Genomic DNA, 17,997 nt, shown 5'->3' on the forward strand with positions numbered 1-17,997 from the left:
GAAAATAAAATCCCTCAAATGGGTGTTGTAAAATACCAGAGATATTTCTGCCATCCCAGCTACTCATTAGCTTACAATCTCTCTCTAACCTTGTAACTTTTTATTGAATTGAATTGCTTTTGGTTTTAATCTGACTTTTAATCTTTAAAACATGGTGCTTAAAGAACAATAGCTGATAAGAATCCCATAAAATGTCTAAACAGAGCCACCATGTGGAGAAACTTGCACCCACCAGTATTTTTCTACACGTAGTTCTTTCCAGACTGAAACCATATAGCTCTTAAGAACAGCTGCCACCTTCCCTCTTCTGTATCTGCCTTCCTTCCTACATAATAGAATTATACCTTACCCAGCACTATGATCGGCCCTTGGCTGAAGGTAGGAATAATTTAAACCCAGACAGCTGGAGGATATAGAAGTATTCCATGGAGACGTGGCATTATCTGTCTTGAGACAGCAGTCTTGAGGAACACCGCAAGAATGTCCATTGGTGCTCACGTCAGAGAAACTGTCAGGGTATCTACAAAGAAATGTATCGGGTGCCCCAGCAGAAGGGAAGGAAAGTGACGGCCGCAGTCCAGTTGGCCCTGAAGCATCATAATGTAAAGCTGCAAGGAGTAACAAATGAAACATTTTAATCATAAAGAGAATAGAAAGAATGCTAATAAGTACAGTAAGATTAGAACTCGCACAACCCACCCTTCAATTGTGCTGGAGAATATGGTTCTGATCCTGAATCTGGAGGTGATTCTGGTAACAGGCTTTGCCTAGAGATGAAAAGGATACTTTTATTTCACTAAGAAAAGAAATGCATAATAATCATAAGCCAATCTTTAACTACCTCAAACCACATGAGTAATTCATAACATATGGACCTGGTAGCCTTAAAGGCTTGTCCTGCCTATAAAAATTTAAAATTCCCTTTCTCTCTAGGCTGTGGATGGGAGACGCCCAGTATCTTCATCAGCAGAAGCTATCAGCTTTAGACAATTTGTTCTGGCTTATGCTTTGGCCTCCAGAACTTCAGCGCTGTGGAAATTAAGAGATGCAAAGTAGGAATAGTAGAGAGGAGAGGGCACGGGACACAATGGAAGGAGGTTGAATTTGCATTTGTCTGATTCAAATAGAAACTAGAGCCAGGCCCCTGCAAACTCACTGGGAAAGAGTGAGTTCAGGGCAGGGTTTCCAGGCAAGATGCATGCTTTGCTCAGCGCCCCCAGGCAGTCTATTTGGACTCATTTTCATCCCCGTGTAATTTTTCAGCTCAGTTTGGAAGACCTTAACAGGGGGTCAATATTTGTATTGTTCATAGCTAACTCCCAAAATGCTCAGGAATACAGAGGATTGGTAGATTTTTTTTTAAATGCACACAGCCCTGCTGAGGCAAAAGCATAAAAGCCAGCGTAACCTTATCATTTAAGACCAGCTATTCATACCATGTATAAAACCCCACTCCCACTTTGTTCGACCGATGGGATAGCTGCCCAGAACAGTCTTGGTGCCTATGGTTGCATTTTAGAAATCTGAACAAATTAAAATACCTTACAAATGATGTTTTTGTTAGGCTCATAACCATGCAAGCCAGTCTCTGACATCACACTACATTAAAATGGTCTGTAAAGATAAGAGCTGCATGTGTAACCCACTGGCCAGTGTATGTCCCCAATGTGCCCAGTCAACATGGGGTCTGTTACAGCTCTCAGCTTAAGAGGTTGACTCTCCATTTCAAAAAGAAAAGGAGGACTTGTGGCACCTTAGAGACTAACCAATTTATTAGAGCATAAGCTTTCGTGAGCTACAGCTCACTTCTTCAGATGCATATCGTGGAAACTGCAGCAGGCTTTATATATACACAGAGAATATGAAACAATACCTATTCCCACCCCACTGTCCTGCTGGTAATAGCTTATCTAAAGTGATTTCCAGCACAAATCCAGGTTTTCTCACCCTCCACCCCCCCACACAAATTCACTCTCCTGCTGGTGATAGCCCATCCAAAGTGATAACTCTTTACACAATGTGCATGACAATTAAGCTGGGCTATTTCCTGCATAAATCCAGGTTCTCACATCCCCCCCACCCCCATACACACACAAACTCACTCTCCTGCTGGTAATAGCTCATCCAAACTGACCACTCTTCAAGTTAAAATCCAAGTTAAACCAGAACATCTGGGGGGGGGGGTAGGAAAAAACAAGAGGAAACAGGCTACCTTGCATAATGACTTAGCCACTCCAAGTCTCTATTTAAGCCTAAATTAATAGTATCCAATTTGCAAATGAATTCCAATTCAGCAGTTTCTCGCTGGAGTCTGGATTTGAAGTTTTTTTGTTTTAAGATAGCGACCTTCATGTCTGTGATCGCGTGACCAGAGAGATTGAAGTGTTCTCCGACTGGTTTATGAATGTTATAATTCTTGACATCTGATTTGTGTCCATTTATTCTTTTACGTAGAGACTGTCCAGTTTGACCAATGTACATGGCAGAGGGGCATTGCTGGCACATGATGGCATATATCACATTGGTGGATGTGCAGGTGAACGAGCCTCTGATAGTGTGGCTGATGTTATTAGGCCCTGTGATGGTGTCCCCTGAATAGATATGTGGGCACAGTTGGCAACGGGCTTTGTTGCAAGGATAAGTTCCTGGGTTAGTGGTTCTGTTGTGTGGTATGTGGTTGTTGGTGAGTATTTGCTTCAGGTTGCGGGGCTGTCTGTAGGCAAGGACTGGCCTGTCTCCCAAGATTTGTGAGAGTGTTGGGTCATCCTTTAGGATAGGTTGTAGATCCTTAATAATGCGTTGGAGGGGTTTTAGTTGGGGGCTGAAGGTGACGGATAGTGGCGTTCTGTTATTTTCTTTGTTAGGCCTGTCCTGTAGTAGGTAACTTCTGGGAACTCTTCTGGCTCTATCAATCTGTTTCTTTACTTCTGCAGGTGGGTATTGTAGTTGTAAGAAAGCTTGACAGAGATCTTGTAGGTGTTTGTCTCTGTCTGAGGGGTTGGAGCAAATGCGGTTGTATCGCAGAGCTTGGCTGTAGACGATGGATCGTGTGGTGTGGTCAGGGTGAAAGCTGGAGGCATGCAGGTAGGAATAGCGGTCAGTAGGTTTCCGGTATAGGGTGGTGTTTATGTGACCATTGTTTATTAGCACTGTAGTGTCCAGGAAGTGGATCTCTTGTGTGGACTGGACCAGGCTGAGGTTGGTGGTGGGATGGAAATTGTTGAAATCATGGTGGAATTCCTCAAGGGCTTCTTTTCCATGGGTCCAGATGATGAAGATGTCATCAATATAGCGCAAGTAGAGTAGGGGCTTTAGGGGACGAGAGCTGAGGAAGCGTTGTTCTAAATCAGCCATAAAAATGTTGGCATACTGTGGGGCCATGCGGGTACCCATAGCAGTGCCGCTGATCTGAAGGTATACATTGTCCCCAAATGTGAAGTAGTTATGGGTAAGGACAAAGTCACAAAGTTCAGCCACCAGGTTAGCCGTGACATTATCGGGGATAGTGTTCTTGACGGCTTGTAGTCCATCTTTGTGTGGAATGTTGGTGTAGAGGGCTTCTACATCCATAGTGGCCAGGATGGTGTTATCAGGAAGATCACCGATGGATTGTAGTTTCCTCAGGAAGTCAGTGGTGTCTCGAAGGTAGCTGGGAGTGCTGGTAGCGTAGGGCCTGAGGAGGGAGTCTACATAGCCAGACAATCCTGCTGTCAGGGTGCCAATGCCTGAGATGATGGGGCGCCCAGGATTTCCAGGTTTATGGATCTTGGGTAGTAGATAGAATATCCCAGGTCGGGGTTCCAGGGGTGTGTCTGTGCGGATTTGATCTTGTGCTTTTTCAGGAAGTTTCTTGAGCAAATGCTGTAGTTGCTTTTGGTAACTCTCAGTGGGATCAGAGGGTAATGGCTTGTAGAAACTCGTGTTGGAGAGCTGCCGAGCAGCCTCTTGTTCATATTCCGACCTATTCATGACGACAACAGCACCTCCTTTGTCAGCCTTTTTGATTATGATGTCAGAGTTGTTTCTGAGGCTGTGGATGGCATTGCGGCATTGTGGATGCGGAACGCAATGCCATCCACAGCCTCAGAAACAACTCTGACATCATAATCAAAAAGGCTGACAAAGGAGGTGCTGTTGTCGTCATGAATAGGTCGGAATATGAACAAGAGGCTGCTCGGCAGCTCTCCAACACGAGTTTCTACAAGCCATTACCCTCTGATCCCACTGAGAGTTACCAAAAGCAACTACAGCATTTGCTCAAGAAACTTCCTGAAAAAGCACAAGATCAAATCCGCACAGACACACCCCTGGAACCCCGACCTGGGATATTCTATCTACTACCCAAGATCCATAAACCTGGAAATCCTGGGCGCCCCATCATCTCAGGCATTGGCACCCTGACAGCAGGATTGTCTGGCTATGTAGACTCCCTCCTCAGGCCCTACGCTACCAGCACTCCCAGCTACCTTCGAGACACCACTGACTTCCTGAGGAAACTACAATCCATCGGTGATCTTCCTGATAACACCATCCTGGCCACTATGGATGTAGAAGCCCTCTACACCAACATTCCACACAAAGATGGACTACAAGCCGTCAAGAACACTATCCCCGATAATGTCACGGCTAACCTGGTGGCTGAACTTTGTGACTTTGTCCTTACCCATAACTACTTCACATTTGGGGACAATGTATACCTTCAGATCAGCGGCACTGCTATGGGTACCCGCATGGCCCCACAGTATGCCAACATTTTTATGGCTGATTTAGAACAACGCTTCCTCAGCTCTCGTCCCCTAAAGCCCCTACTCTACTTGCGCTATATTGATGACATCTTCATCATCTGGACCCATGGAAAAGAAGCCCTTGAGGAATTCCACCATGATTTCAACAATTTCCATCCCACCACCAACCTCAGCCTGGTCCAGTCCACACAAGAGATCCACTTCCTGGACACTACAGTGCTAATAAACAATGGTCACATAAACACCACCCTATACCGGAAACCTACTGACCGCTATTCCTACCTGCATGCCTCCAGCTTTCACCCTGACCACACCACACGATCCATCGTCTACAGCCAAGCTCTGCGATACAACCGCATTTGCTCCAACCCCTCAGACAGAGACAAACACCTACAAGATCTCTGTCAAGCTTTCTTACAACTACAATACCCACCTGCAGAAGTAAAGAAACAGATTGATAGAGCCAGAAGAGTTCCCAGAAGTTACCTACTACAGGACAGGCCTAACAAAGAAAATAACAGAACGCCACTATCCGTCACCTTCAGCCCCCAACTAAAACCCCTCCAACGCATTATTAAGGATCTACAACCTATCCTAAAGGATGACCCAACACTCTCACAAATCTTGGGAGACAGGCCAGTCCTTGCCTACAGACAGCCCCGCAACCTGAAGCAAATACTCACCAACAACCACATACCACACAACAGAACCACTAACCCAGGAACTTATCCTTGCAACAAAGCCCGTTGCCAACTGTGCCCACATATCTATTCAGGGGACACCATCACAGGGCCTAATAACATCAGCCACACTATCAGAGGCTCGTTCACCTGCACATCCACCGATGTGATATATGCCATCATGTGCCAGCAATGCCCCTCTGCCATGTACATTGGTCAAACTGGACAGTCTCTACGTAAAAGAATAAATGGACACAAATCAGATGTCAAGAATTATAACATTCATAAACCAGTCGGAGAACACTTCAATCTCTCTGGTCACGCGATCACAGACATGAAGGTCGCTATCTTAAAACAAAAAAAACTTCAAATCCAGACTCCAGCGAGAAACTGCTGAATTGGAATTCATTTGCAAATTGGATACTATTAATTTAGGCTTAAATAGAGACTTGGAGTGGCTAAGTCATTATGCAAGGTAGCCTGTTTCCTCTTGTTTTTTCCTACCCCCCCCCCCAGATGTTCTGGTTTAACTTGGATTTTAACTTGAAGAGTGGTCAGTTTGGATGAGCTATTACCAGCAGGAGAGTGAGTTTGTGTGTGTATGGGGGTGGGGGGGATGTGAGAACCTGGATTTATGCAGGAAATAGCCCAGCTTAATTGTCATGCACATTGTGTAAAGAGTTATCACTTTGGATGGGCTATCACCAGCAGGAGAGTGAATTTGTGTGGGGGGGTGGAGGGTGAGAAAACCTGGATTTGTGCTGGAAATCACTTTAGATAAGCTATTACCAGCAGGACAGTGGGGTGGGAATAGGTATTGTTTCATATTCTCTGTGTATATATAAAGCCTGCTGCAGTTTCCACGATATGCATCTGAAGAAGTGAGCTGTAGCTCACGAAAGCTTATGCTCTAATAAATTGGTTAGTCTCTAAGGTGCCACAAGTCCTCCTTTTCTTTTTGCGAATACAGACTAACACGGCTGTTACTCTGAAATCTTCATTTCAAGCTGCAGAGCCCCTCCTCCGCCCCCATTCAATTCCTGATGTTGGCCAAGAGGCAGCTCTCACACATACACTCCAGCTGGGACTTTCAAAGGAGCCCAAGGCAGGGAATTGCCTATGCAATAACACTGTAATTTTCCCAGAACTGGAAGAGACCCTCAGTTAAAGGTAGGAATTATTTAAACGCAAAAGGAAATGGAAATTCAGTCAGAGTTGGGTGCATAACTCCTATAGGCTCCTTTGTAAATTTCAGACTCAATCTCTACTTTGAAATGCTGCCTGAGAAATTGATGGGTAGGATTTATAAATAGACAGGTTAATAAAAGAAAGCTAATTGCAAAAGGAATTTTTTGGGGGGTGGGGGAGGAGCACTATCTGCTTGTACAACACCCAGTGCCCTGCAACAAGGTTAAATAGAAAGCAATTATTTAAAGGGATGCTGTTAAGTTAAAAACATTAATACAAAAATGCCCTTACCTCTATTGCAAACACTTTTGTGATTAAAATAGAGTTTCAGTGATCTAGTTTACATTCTACTATTTACACTGTTAAATTTTGTATATCTTAGTTTGCACACTGTGAAAGACAAGTCAGTTTCACTTTTGTTTGCAATCCATTTCACTTACATGTTGTGGTGCATTTCAAGGTTCTATTGCTCTTGGTTTTATAAAATGTCACATTTATAAAACCTACATTTTGGACCAGATGTGACTTGGTGAATGCCCTTTAAGAAGTGAGTGTATGAATAACATTTAAAGTTTTCTTCAGAGTAAGGAGATATTTCTAGAGCTTTTAAAAACTGTGTTTAATATTTTAAACATTGTTTTCTAACTTTTAACAAACTAGAGTTAGGAAACTGATTTGCCTCGTAAAATTTGAACTGTAAATCTATAAAAGCCTGCAACTTCCCTTCTATATACTGTATGTACGTTTCCTGGTTTCAGACATTGTCTCAGGTACCCACCTAATTTCTGTTTTAGATTAAAATATTTCAAATGAAAGTCCAACAACATATTTTATACACTACTAGAAGAAGGAAAGTAAACAGTCATTGAAAGGGGAAGGAAATTACTGTAGATTCAAGTTGGAAAAATACCATGGTTTTGTGTTAAAAAAAAAATTACATGTTTGAAATAAACTTGAATCACAAACTTGGTACATCCATTAAGTATCCACTTGGGAAACAAAAATTCAATGTTTTACTTTTCATTTGCCCCTCACTTTTTGCCTTTACTATGGAAAAAGGTGGGGAAAACCACATATTGTGTCAGCTTCACTATGCAAAAGGAGAGAAGTGTAGATGATGTATTCCATGGCACTCACAATTTTTAAAAAACATATAATAGCAACTCACTGAGATTCTACTCTGTTTGTGCCTGCAACATAGTATGCATTGTTCCTAAAGATCATTTCAAAATGTAAGTGCAAAAACTTATTTGGGCCAGTTTTTATATTCACTGCACCATGCCTGATGTCTTTTGTATCAGCGTTGCATCCTTGCTCCTTCTTAATAATATGAATATCTTCTTTCAAAAAAAACAGAGAAAAAGTTGTATTAATATACTTTTCTCTTTAATGGAATTGTGTATAATTTTCTTTTATCTGTATTTTAAATATGCCCAGGCTCTTTATGTGGATTTATACGGATTTCTCCGTAAAACTTTATTTTTGGTTTTGTTTTTCATACTTCAATGCAGAGAATTGTAATTTTAGTTACAGAATTTTGACAAGAATAGTTATTGAACTGTTAACCTAATAATTAATAAAATGTTACTACACTTCACTATAGTTAAAAATCAGTTAAGCCCCCAAAATATGATACATTTGATATTTTGCCTCCCCCCCACACACATTTTTATTTATGTATATATAAAAAAAGTTACATGATTATACAGCAGTTATCTACAAGTATATAATATTATATCTACTGTAGATTCATAACAGTGGTAGTAGATATGGAGTAATAGGCTTTTCCTACTTAACCTGTTAACTGGCAATACCATATGGTCATGAGAAGTGAAGTCTCATTTTAAAGGAGGTTTAATCATCTGTAATCTAGTTCTTTCTATATGCTTAGTGATACTAAAAACTAAGACCGCAAGTATCCAAGTAAAGCATTCCTTATATTCTTATTTTTTCCTCTGCCTGCAAACTGAGAAAGTTTATTCATAATTCATGAATGAAAATGGGTCAGTAATAGCCTACTTAGCCCATTGTAAATCTGTGCAGTGTATGTGTACGTCCAGAATGAGAAATGGCATGAGGTTTTACCCTCCCCACCCAAACATTCTTTGACCAGGTGTTGGTAGGTTTCAGGCTTTGAATAACAATCTTTTGTATTTAATGACAGTCATCTGGCAGTTAGGATGAATTATCTTTTAAGGTGTTTTAAGGTCTGATGGATTTGTGGTCCATAGTAAGTTGTCCTCAATTATGCTCTGTTGAATAGTGTATCGTAATTTATAAATTATTTTTTAAAGAGATCAGTGAGTTGTTTCTTAGTTATGAAAGGGACATTAGGATGGAAGCAGCAGTTCTTATCCACAAAAAAGTAATATGTTTGACACGTTTAAATTTACCACAATAACTAATGTGAAAGTTATCAATGAGCCTATCCTTCAGTATCATCCATGCCTTTAACTCTACTGTACCTTAAAAGAAAATCATGTTTCAATTGCCATCTCCCTCTCTTTTTTCAAGACATAGAGCTTCAAGAAAGGATCAGGACTTCTGTTTGATCAAGTTACTTTCTGTAGAACACAGATTTGAATGGGACTTGAGGTGTGATTGTTGTGTTCAGACAGTAGCAATGTTGCGATTACAGAACCCAAGAAATGTGCTAACAAGTTCAGTTCTCATTGCTAATACTTACAAGGCTCCAAATTCCAAGTCACTGCCAAGGAATTCTTCCAACATACTTGTATCCACCATAGCATTCTCCAGGGCTCCATGCACATCTTGCCCTTCAATTAAAAAGAAAGAAAGATTGACATTCAGTCCATGGTTTCCCCAGATCATAATACTCCAGACTCCAGCACATGCAGAATGCTGTAGCTCACTTTCTCATGTGTACAGAAGACAACCACATTGCCCCTGCCTTCAGATAAAACCCTCCTGCACATGATAGAAGGGCCACACTTTCACACTGGGGCTAGATTTCCACATGCAAGGAGGGATGGGAAATGTAAGAAGCAGTGGGCAGCATGGAAGAGGTAGTGGGAGATGACGGAGCAGCTCTAGACATGAGACGTTTTCTTCACATCACACTTCGAGAACCATTGTTTGCATACATCATTCAATCAAATATAAGTGTAAGGTAGGTTGATGTAGGTCCATATTTTGCACCATAAAATGCAGGTATTGAAGACTATTTCATAGTCATCTGCTTGCTGGGATCAGTACAAAGCAACTAGTCTGGACATCAGGGGTTCTGATATTTTACTCCATTTACTAGACTTGGGTTGTCAAACTGTTTTTGAAACACTTCAAAACACATAAAAACCACTTTCCTTTGGATTGGTTTAACTTTAGACAAACAGAACAAAATATCAGAAATCTGATGTTAGGCATTATCTTCCTGATGTTTTCCTTACAAAACCAGAGCACTAACATATAGAATTTAGTAATGAGTGAAAAAGTTCAGTACTTTGTCCTTCGTTGCTTAGTAACTGAAGGCTATAAATGGATTTTATGATTATAAGGTCTATAGCATTAACAAGGACTTTTTCAAAAGTCAGCTGGAACTCCCTAAAAAGATAAACAATCTTACTTTTTAAAATACTTTATGGCCTTTCTGGGTTCATAATAAATATGGTATAAGGCAGGCTGCATGGACAACACTGCTAGGCATCTGCATGAGTAAATGGCTATGCTCTGAAGTTCCATTCTGCTCTGCTTTTTTCTCTTCTCATCCTGAGATGACTTCTGCTAGTAACTTTGGACACCATTTAATTGCAAACACCCAAATCTGCATCTGTCCCTTTACACAATTCCCTTCTATGTACCTGCCAGCACCTAGCTATAGCATTACTTCCAACTCCTCCTATGTTATGTGAGCACAAAGCAATCTATGAAATGTGCATTTAGGAATCACTCACTCATTATCAAAATGGAGTAACTTCTGTTTGCTACAGAATCCCAGCTTTACTGTCCTCCACACAGCAGGAAATAAGGAAGAGGCTGAATAGTTTGAAGAGGTGTGATCAACATTCCTTCTTTCACCACAGTCAAATTTTAAAAAGCAAAACCTAGGGGGAATCATTAACATTTCAAGTATGGTAAACACACACAAACGTGTTACATACCTTTCACAACTGTTGTTCTTCGAGATGTGTTGCTTCATTCTAGATGTGTACGCGCCCATGTGCACAGTCGTCAGATTTTTCCCTTAGCGGTATCTATAGGGTCGGCTGTGGTGCCCCCGAGAGTGCTACGCTCACACGTCGGTATATTAGGAACCACTATCCCTATGTCCTCTCAGTTCCTTCTTGCCAGCAACTTGGATAGGGGGTAGGAGGGCAGGTAATGGAATGGACATGAGCAACACATCTCGAAGAACAAAGGTTATGAAAAGTAGGCTTTTCTTTCTCTCTTCGAGTGCTTGCTCATGTCCATTTCATTCTACATGACTCACAAGCAGTATCTACGGAGGTGGGCTCAGAGTGCAGAGTTTTGTGGCTTGCAGTACTGCCCTACCGAAGCCAGCATCGTCCCAGGCCTGCTGAGTAAGTGTACAGTGGGACAAATGTATGGACGGACAACCAGGTGGCCACCCTACAGATGTCCTGGATAGGCACTTGGGCCAGAAAAGCCACTGAAGAGGCCTGCACTCTGGTCGAGTGGATGGTGACAATTGCTGGGGGTGGAACCTTTGATTGATTGTAGCAGCAGCAAATGCAGGCAGTGATCCAAGGAGAAATTTCTTTGGGTGGATACAGGGTGACCTTTCATCCTGTCAGCCACTGTGATTGCATAGACTTTCGGAATGGCTTGGTTCCATCGATGTAGAAGGCTAGTGACCTAATGTCCAAGGCATGCAGTCTACACTCCTCCTCTGACTTATGCAGCTTTGGAAAGAAGACCAGTAAGTAAATGTCCTGGCTTGAATGAAACTGAGGCCCCCACCTTGGGCAGGAAAGCTGGGCATGGTCTCAGCTGGACCTTGTCCTTGTTGAAGACGTTACAGGGCAGTTCCAAGTTGTGCAAGGACGAAAGTTTTTACAAATACGACACTTGTCCTTCCTATGGGATTCCCCCAAAACACTTCAGGCAGCTGTCGTGTGGGTCACTGACTTGCATCAGCCTGTTGCATGACGCACCTGACTTGAAGCCAGGGGAGCGGGACATGCTCCACTTGGGGACGAAGTTCCAGTCAGGACTCTAAGTACTCTAATTTAACACTAAAGACTAACTACCTACTATTAACTATTGTGACAGGGCAAGGCCAGATGGCTATAGAAAAGTAGTGGGAGACAGATATATTAGCTCCAGGCTAAACAAATCCCTGGTACCAGGATAAGTGAAATGGCAGCTGCTCCAGGTCAATTAAGACACCTGGGGCCAATTAAGAACTTTCCAGAAGGCAGGGAGAAGGCTAGGTTGATTGGGACACCTGAAGCCAATCAGGGGCTGGCTGAAACTAGTAAAAGCCTCCCAGTTAGTCAGGTGGGTGTGCATGTCAGGAGCTGTGGGAGGAAGTTGCGCTGTTGGAGAGGCTGAGTAGTACACACCATATCAGGCACAAGGAAGGAGGCCCTGAGGTAAGGGTGAAGTGGAGCTTGAGGAAGTGAGGGCTGCTGTGGGGGAAGTAGCCCAGGGAATTGTACATGTCATGTTCCTAAAAGGTCAGCTACCATAGCTGATACTGTTAGGGTCCCTGGGCTGGAGCCCGGAGTAGAGGGTGGACCCAGGCTCCCCCCTCACCTTTGCCCCCGATTAATCACTGAGCCTGGAAGACAACAGAGACTATGCAAGGAAGGATAACTTCTCCTCACCTCCCTCGCTGGCTTATGATGAAAATGGCTCAGTAGACTGTGACGCTTGTCTGTAGAGAGAGAAGGGTTACATGCACGGTCACAGTGAGCCTCTGAGGCTAGCAAAATCCGCCAGGAAAAGTGGGACCCACGGAGGCAAGGACAGATACAAGCCACAGCAGCCCACCAGGAGACCACCCGGGTTCAGGCAATGGCACAACAAGAGTCTATGTGGCTACAGCAGGAAATCAATCAATTATTAACGAGCCAGGCGACCCAAGATCGTGCCCTCTTGAGAGAGGTGGTGGACCAGCTGAAGATCCTCATCATCCAGGCCCGGGGGTCCGATGGGACGTGAACCCTGAGGGCCACTGGTTGTCTGCCAAAGATGACATCAGGAGATGACGTAGAGGCATATCTCCTCTCATTCGAAAGGATTGCTCAGCGTGAGGCATGGCCCCAGGAGCAGTGGGCCAGCATTCTCGCCCCTTTTTTGCGTGGAGAGGCCCAGAAGGCCTACTTTGACTTACCTGCCACGGATGCGACTATACCCGTCTGAAGGCAGAGATCCTAGCACAATCACGGGTAACGGCAGCAGTAAGGGCCCAGAGGTTCCATGTGTGGAAATACCAGGAGAACAAACCCCTGAGGTCCCAACTATTCAACCTCATACACCTCGCGCAGAAGTGGTTACAGCCCGAGTTGTGCAGGCCGGAGGAGATTTTGGAGACTCTGGTCATAGACCATTACATGTGGGGACTGCCGCCAGATCTCCGCAAATGGGTAGGCCAGAATGATCCGTCCACGTACGACGAGATGATCACACTGGTAGAAAGATGAATGACAGCCAGGGAACTGACCCAACTACCCAAGGAAGGCCCCTTTCGAAGCAAGCACCGGACTCCAACCCTGGAAGGTTGGGCAGCCAAACCCCCGGGGAGTCCTAAGTGGAAGAAGGGGGGGCACCCCGGGACTAAAGCCCCTAACCCCCGGGATAGGGGAGTGATTAAAAGCAATTATAGATGTTATGCATGTGGGGAGTGGGGACACATAGCAGCACAGTGTCCCAGCACCGAGGAGCCTATGCAATGTAACTTGGGGGATTGGGAGGTCCCATGCTCCCTTTTCCACCTCATGGGGGTCGCATTAGCCCCACATAATTACACCAGGCCAGTGAGGATAAATGGAGCAGAGACTACAGCGCTTGTGGACTCTGGGAGTGCTATCACCCTCATATCGGGTAAGCTGGTAAAAAGTAGTCAGCTGCTACAAGCCAAACGCGTAGCAGTGACATGCATGCATGGGGCCATGAGCCATTACCCCACCATCCCAGTGGAGACAGAGGTTCAGGGAAACCCCATTGAGGTGACCGTGGGCGTAGTTCCTAAACTCCCATATCCTGGAGTCATTGGGAGGGACTATCCAGGGTTTGATAATTTACTCCCCCCGGAAAGGCTGGAAGGAGGTGGGAACCCTGAGGACAGTAACTCTTCACTGGGGAATGTCAACCCCTAATGTTCACTGAGATTTCTCAGGATCTGTTCTCAGCCCCCCGAAAGACCTGGAAGACAAAAAAAGAGAGGAAGGCCACTAAGGCCTTGAGAACCCAGATCCTGACCCAGGGTCAGAAGACCTCCCTAGTAGGCAGATGGACGTGAGCAGCCAACAGAGAAACTTCCACCACAGAAGGTGAGCCAGAAGCTGCCCCCAGCCATGACGGCAATGAGCCATTGGAAGAAGCAGAAGCCGGCCCCTGGGAGCTTGGGCAGGTTAGTCCCGGGAGAGAGACTTTTGGCGGGACCAGGCGGAGGACCCCAGATATGATAATGCCAGGAAAGAGGTGGCCAATATCAATGGGATACCCGTGGATGGGAAGGTCCGGAGTGCCGGACCTTACTTTATAGTGAAGAAAGATCTCCTGTACCGTGTGGTGCAAATGCAGGAGCAAGAGATACGACGACTTCTGGTGCCACGAAAACATCAAAAAGCCATATTGAGTCTCTCCCACAGTCATCTGTTTGGAGGACACCAAGGGGTAGAGAAAACCCAGACACGGATCCTACGGAGGTTCTTCTGGCCAGGAGTACATGAAGATGTCTGGCGATACTGCACCTCTTGTCCGGAGTGTCAGTTACATGGCCCTCACCCGCACTTGCGGGCTCCTTTGATACCTCTTCCAATAATAGAGGTTCCTTTCAAACGGATAGCCATGGATCTGGTAGGGCCCCTAGAGAAGACAGCTCGGGGCCACCAACATGTGCTTGTTGTACTGGACTATGCAACCCGGTACCCGGAAGCTGTTCCCCTGCGCAACACAGCTTCCAAGACAATAGCTAAGGAGCTAGTACAGATCTTTGCCCGGGTTGGGCTACCCAAGGAGATACTGACTGATCAAGGGACACCTTTCATGTCCAAGTTGATGAAAGATCTCTGTTCATTGCTCCATGTATAAGCCCTACGGACCTCTGTATACCACCCGCAAACAGATGGCCTTGTGGAAAGTTTCAATAGGACCCTCAAGGCCATGATCAGGAAAGTGGTGAGCCAGGATGGGAAAGATTGGTATACCCTATTGCCTTACCTCATGTTGGCCATCTGGGAGGTTCTGCAAGCCTCCACGGGTTTCTCTCCATCCGAACTACTATATGGGCGCCACCCTCGGGGCATATTGGATATAACCAGAGAAGCCTGGGAAGAGGAGCCAAATCCCAGAAGGAACATAGTTGAGCATGTACTGCAGATGAGAGATCGGATAGCCCAAGTTACGCCCATTGTACGGGAACACTTGGAGAGAGCACAGGAGACCCAACGAACCCATTATAACCACCAAGCGAAGCTTCGACGGTTCCAACCAGGGGATCGGGTGATGGTACTGGTGCCCACAGCAGAAAGTAAACTGTTGGCCCAGTGGCAGGGACCCTATGAAGTAATCGAAGCCGTGGGAGAGGTGAACTATAAAGGTACGGCAGCCAGGCCCCTGGAAATCGGAGCAAATTTACTACATCAATCTTCTAAAACCTTGGCACGATCGCGAGGCATGCTTAGTCATGCAGGAGACCCTTCCCCAGGAGGATAACTTACACGAGCAAGTGAGGATATCATCCAACTTGACGCCGATCCAAAAGATCGAGGCAGCCGACATGATTAATCGCAACCAAGATGTGTCCTCTACAAAACCAGGGCGGACGACTGAGACCTATCACCATATCCGCACAATCCCCGGAGCCGAGGTAACACTGAGTCCCTACAGAATCCCAGCAGCCAAAAGAGAAGAAATCAAGGCCGAAGTAAAGAAAATGTTAGAATTAGGGGTTATTGAAGAATCTTACAGTCAGTGGTCCAGTCCAGTTGTTCTAGTGCCTAAACCTGACGGTACCATGAGATTCTGTAATGACTTTCGCCGACTGAATGAAATATCCCAGTTTGATGCATACCCCATACCACCCATCGATGAACTGGTGGACCGACTGGGTAGTGCCCGATTCTTGACTACACTGGATCTGACAAAAGGGTACTGGCAGATTCCTCTGACCAAAGAAGCTAAAGAAAAGACAGCATTCTCCACCCCGGATGGGCTATTCCAGTGCACCGTCCTCCCTTTTGGGCTACATGGGGCCCCAGCCACATTCCAGCGCCTCATGGATAAGCTGCTGCACCCCCATACTAGTTATGCAGCTGCATACCTAGATGATGTCATCATCCATACGCCAGATTGGGGAACCCACTTGGAGAAAGTTGAGGCAGTACTGTGCATCTTAAGGTGGGCTGGCCTCACTGCTAATCCTGCTAAATGCGCCATAGGGCTAGCAGAGGCTAGGTACCTGGGATATATTGTGGGAAGGGGCATAGTGAAGCCCCAAACGAATAAGCTAGAGGCAATTCAAAACTGGCCCCGGCCAACCCGAAATAAGCAGATCCGTGCATTCCTAGGCGTGGTAGGCTACTACCCATGTTTTATTCCCCACTAGGGCAAGTCCCCTAATGGACCTGGTGAAGGCCCGAGGTCCAGACATGGTAAAGTGGACCGACGCAGTAGAGGGGGCATTTACAGACCTTCGGACGGCCCTCTGTAATGACCCCGTACTCATAGCCCCGGACTTTAACAGGGAATTTATTTTACAAACAGACGCTTCTGAGGTGGGTTTGGCGGCAGTTCTGTCGCAAATGGTGGGAGAAGAGGAACACCCGATCCTCTACCTAAGCAGAAAGCTTCTCCCAAGAGAACAGAAATATGCAGCAGTCGAGAGAGAATGCCTTGCTGTCAAATGGGCTATGGAGACACTGCGTTACTACCTCTTAGGCCAGCGATTTATTCTTGTGACAGACCATGCACCCCTCCAGTGGATGCAGCAGAATAAGGAAAAGAATGCAAGGGTCACCAGGTGGTTCTTATCCCTCCAACCATTCCAGTTCCGCATACGGAACAGGGCTGGATGCCACTATGGCAACGCTGATGGTCTGTCACGAGCATACTGCCTGGCGTCCCAAGTTGCCTAACTCTATGGTGTTGAGCCGGTGGGGGTGAGGGGGGAATATGTGACGGGGCAAGGCCAGATGGCTATAGAAAAGTAGTGGGAGATAGATATATTAGCTCCAGGCTAAACAAATCCCTGGTACCAGGATAAGTGAAATGGCAGCTGCGCCAGGTCAATTAAGACACCTGGGGCCAATTAAGAACTTTCCAGAAGGCAGGGAGAAGGCTAGGTTGATTGGGACACCTGAAGCCAATCAGGGGCTGGCTGAAACTAGTAAAAGCCTCCCAGTTAGTCAGGTGGGTGTGCGTGTCAGGAGCTGTGGGAGGAAGCTGCGCTGTTGTACACACCATATCAGGCACAAGGAAGGATGCCCTGAGGTAAGGGTGAAGTGGAGCTTGAGGAAGTGAGGGCTGCTGTGGGGGAAGTAGCCCAGGGAATTGTACATGTCATGTTTCTAAAAGGTCAGCTACCATAGCTGATACTATTAGGGTCCCTGGGCTGGAGCCCGGAGTAGAGGGTGGGCTCGGGCTCCCCCCTCACCTTTGCCCCCTGATTAATCACTGAGCCTGGAAGACAACAGAGACTATGCAAGGAAGGATAACTTCCCCTCACCTCCCTCGCTGGCTTATGATGAAAATGGCTCAGTAGACTGTAACCCTTGTCTGTAGAGAGAGAAGGGTTACGTGCAGGGTCACAGTGAGCCTCTGAGGCTAGCAAAATCTGCCGGGAAACGTGGGACCCCTGGAGGCAAGGACAGAGTTTTGTCACACTATGTACAGATTAAGTAGAACACAGGTCTATGAAGAACCACTAACACACTTGCAAATGGCAAGACGAGGCACTCCAACCGTCACGGGCGGTAAGAAGGAACTGAGAGGGCATAGGGTTGGCACCTAATACACAGATGCATGATCATGGCACTCCAGGGGGCGCCACAGCTGGCCCTATGGATGCTGCTAAGGCAAAAGTCTCCGACAACTGTGCACATGCGTGCGCACACACACCTAGAATGGAATCGACATGAGCAAGCACTCGAACAAAAAAAAAAAAATTCACGACCACGTCTTTGTACAGGTTAAACATGAACATTTTAAAAGGACACCCAAGGTCTTAAAGGTGGCCT

General features: G+C 45.6%; 1 protein-coding gene across 1 annotated transcript in view; it reads right to left on the minus strand.

Moving 5' to 3' along the window:
• MYRFL (myelin regulatory factor like) overlaps nt 1-10,790 on the minus strand; it is a 64,069-nt gene extending 53,279 nt beyond the window's left edge. The window contains exons 1-5 of the mRNA XM_073339326.1: nt 10,732-10,790; nt 10,074-10,174; nt 9,300-9,390; nt 700-767; nt 350-608 (exon numbers count right to left, since the gene is read on the minus strand). Coding sequence (XP_073195427.1) covers nt 350-608; nt 700-767; nt 9,300-9,390; nt 10,074-10,174; nt 10,732-10,790 — 578 coding nt within the window. The remainder of the gene's footprint in view (nt 1-349; nt 609-699; nt 768-9,299; nt 9,391-10,073; nt 10,175-10,731) is intronic.
• Between the last annotated feature and the right edge of the window lie 7,207 nt (nt 10,791-17,997).

The sequence above is a fragment of the Lepidochelys kempii genome, chromosome 1 (assembly GCF_965140285.1).
Source record: "Lepidochelys kempii isolate rLepKem1 chromosome 1, rLepKem1.hap1, whole genome shotgun sequence".
NCBI lineage: Eukaryota > Metazoa > Chordata > Testudines > Cheloniidae > Lepidochelys > Lepidochelys kempii.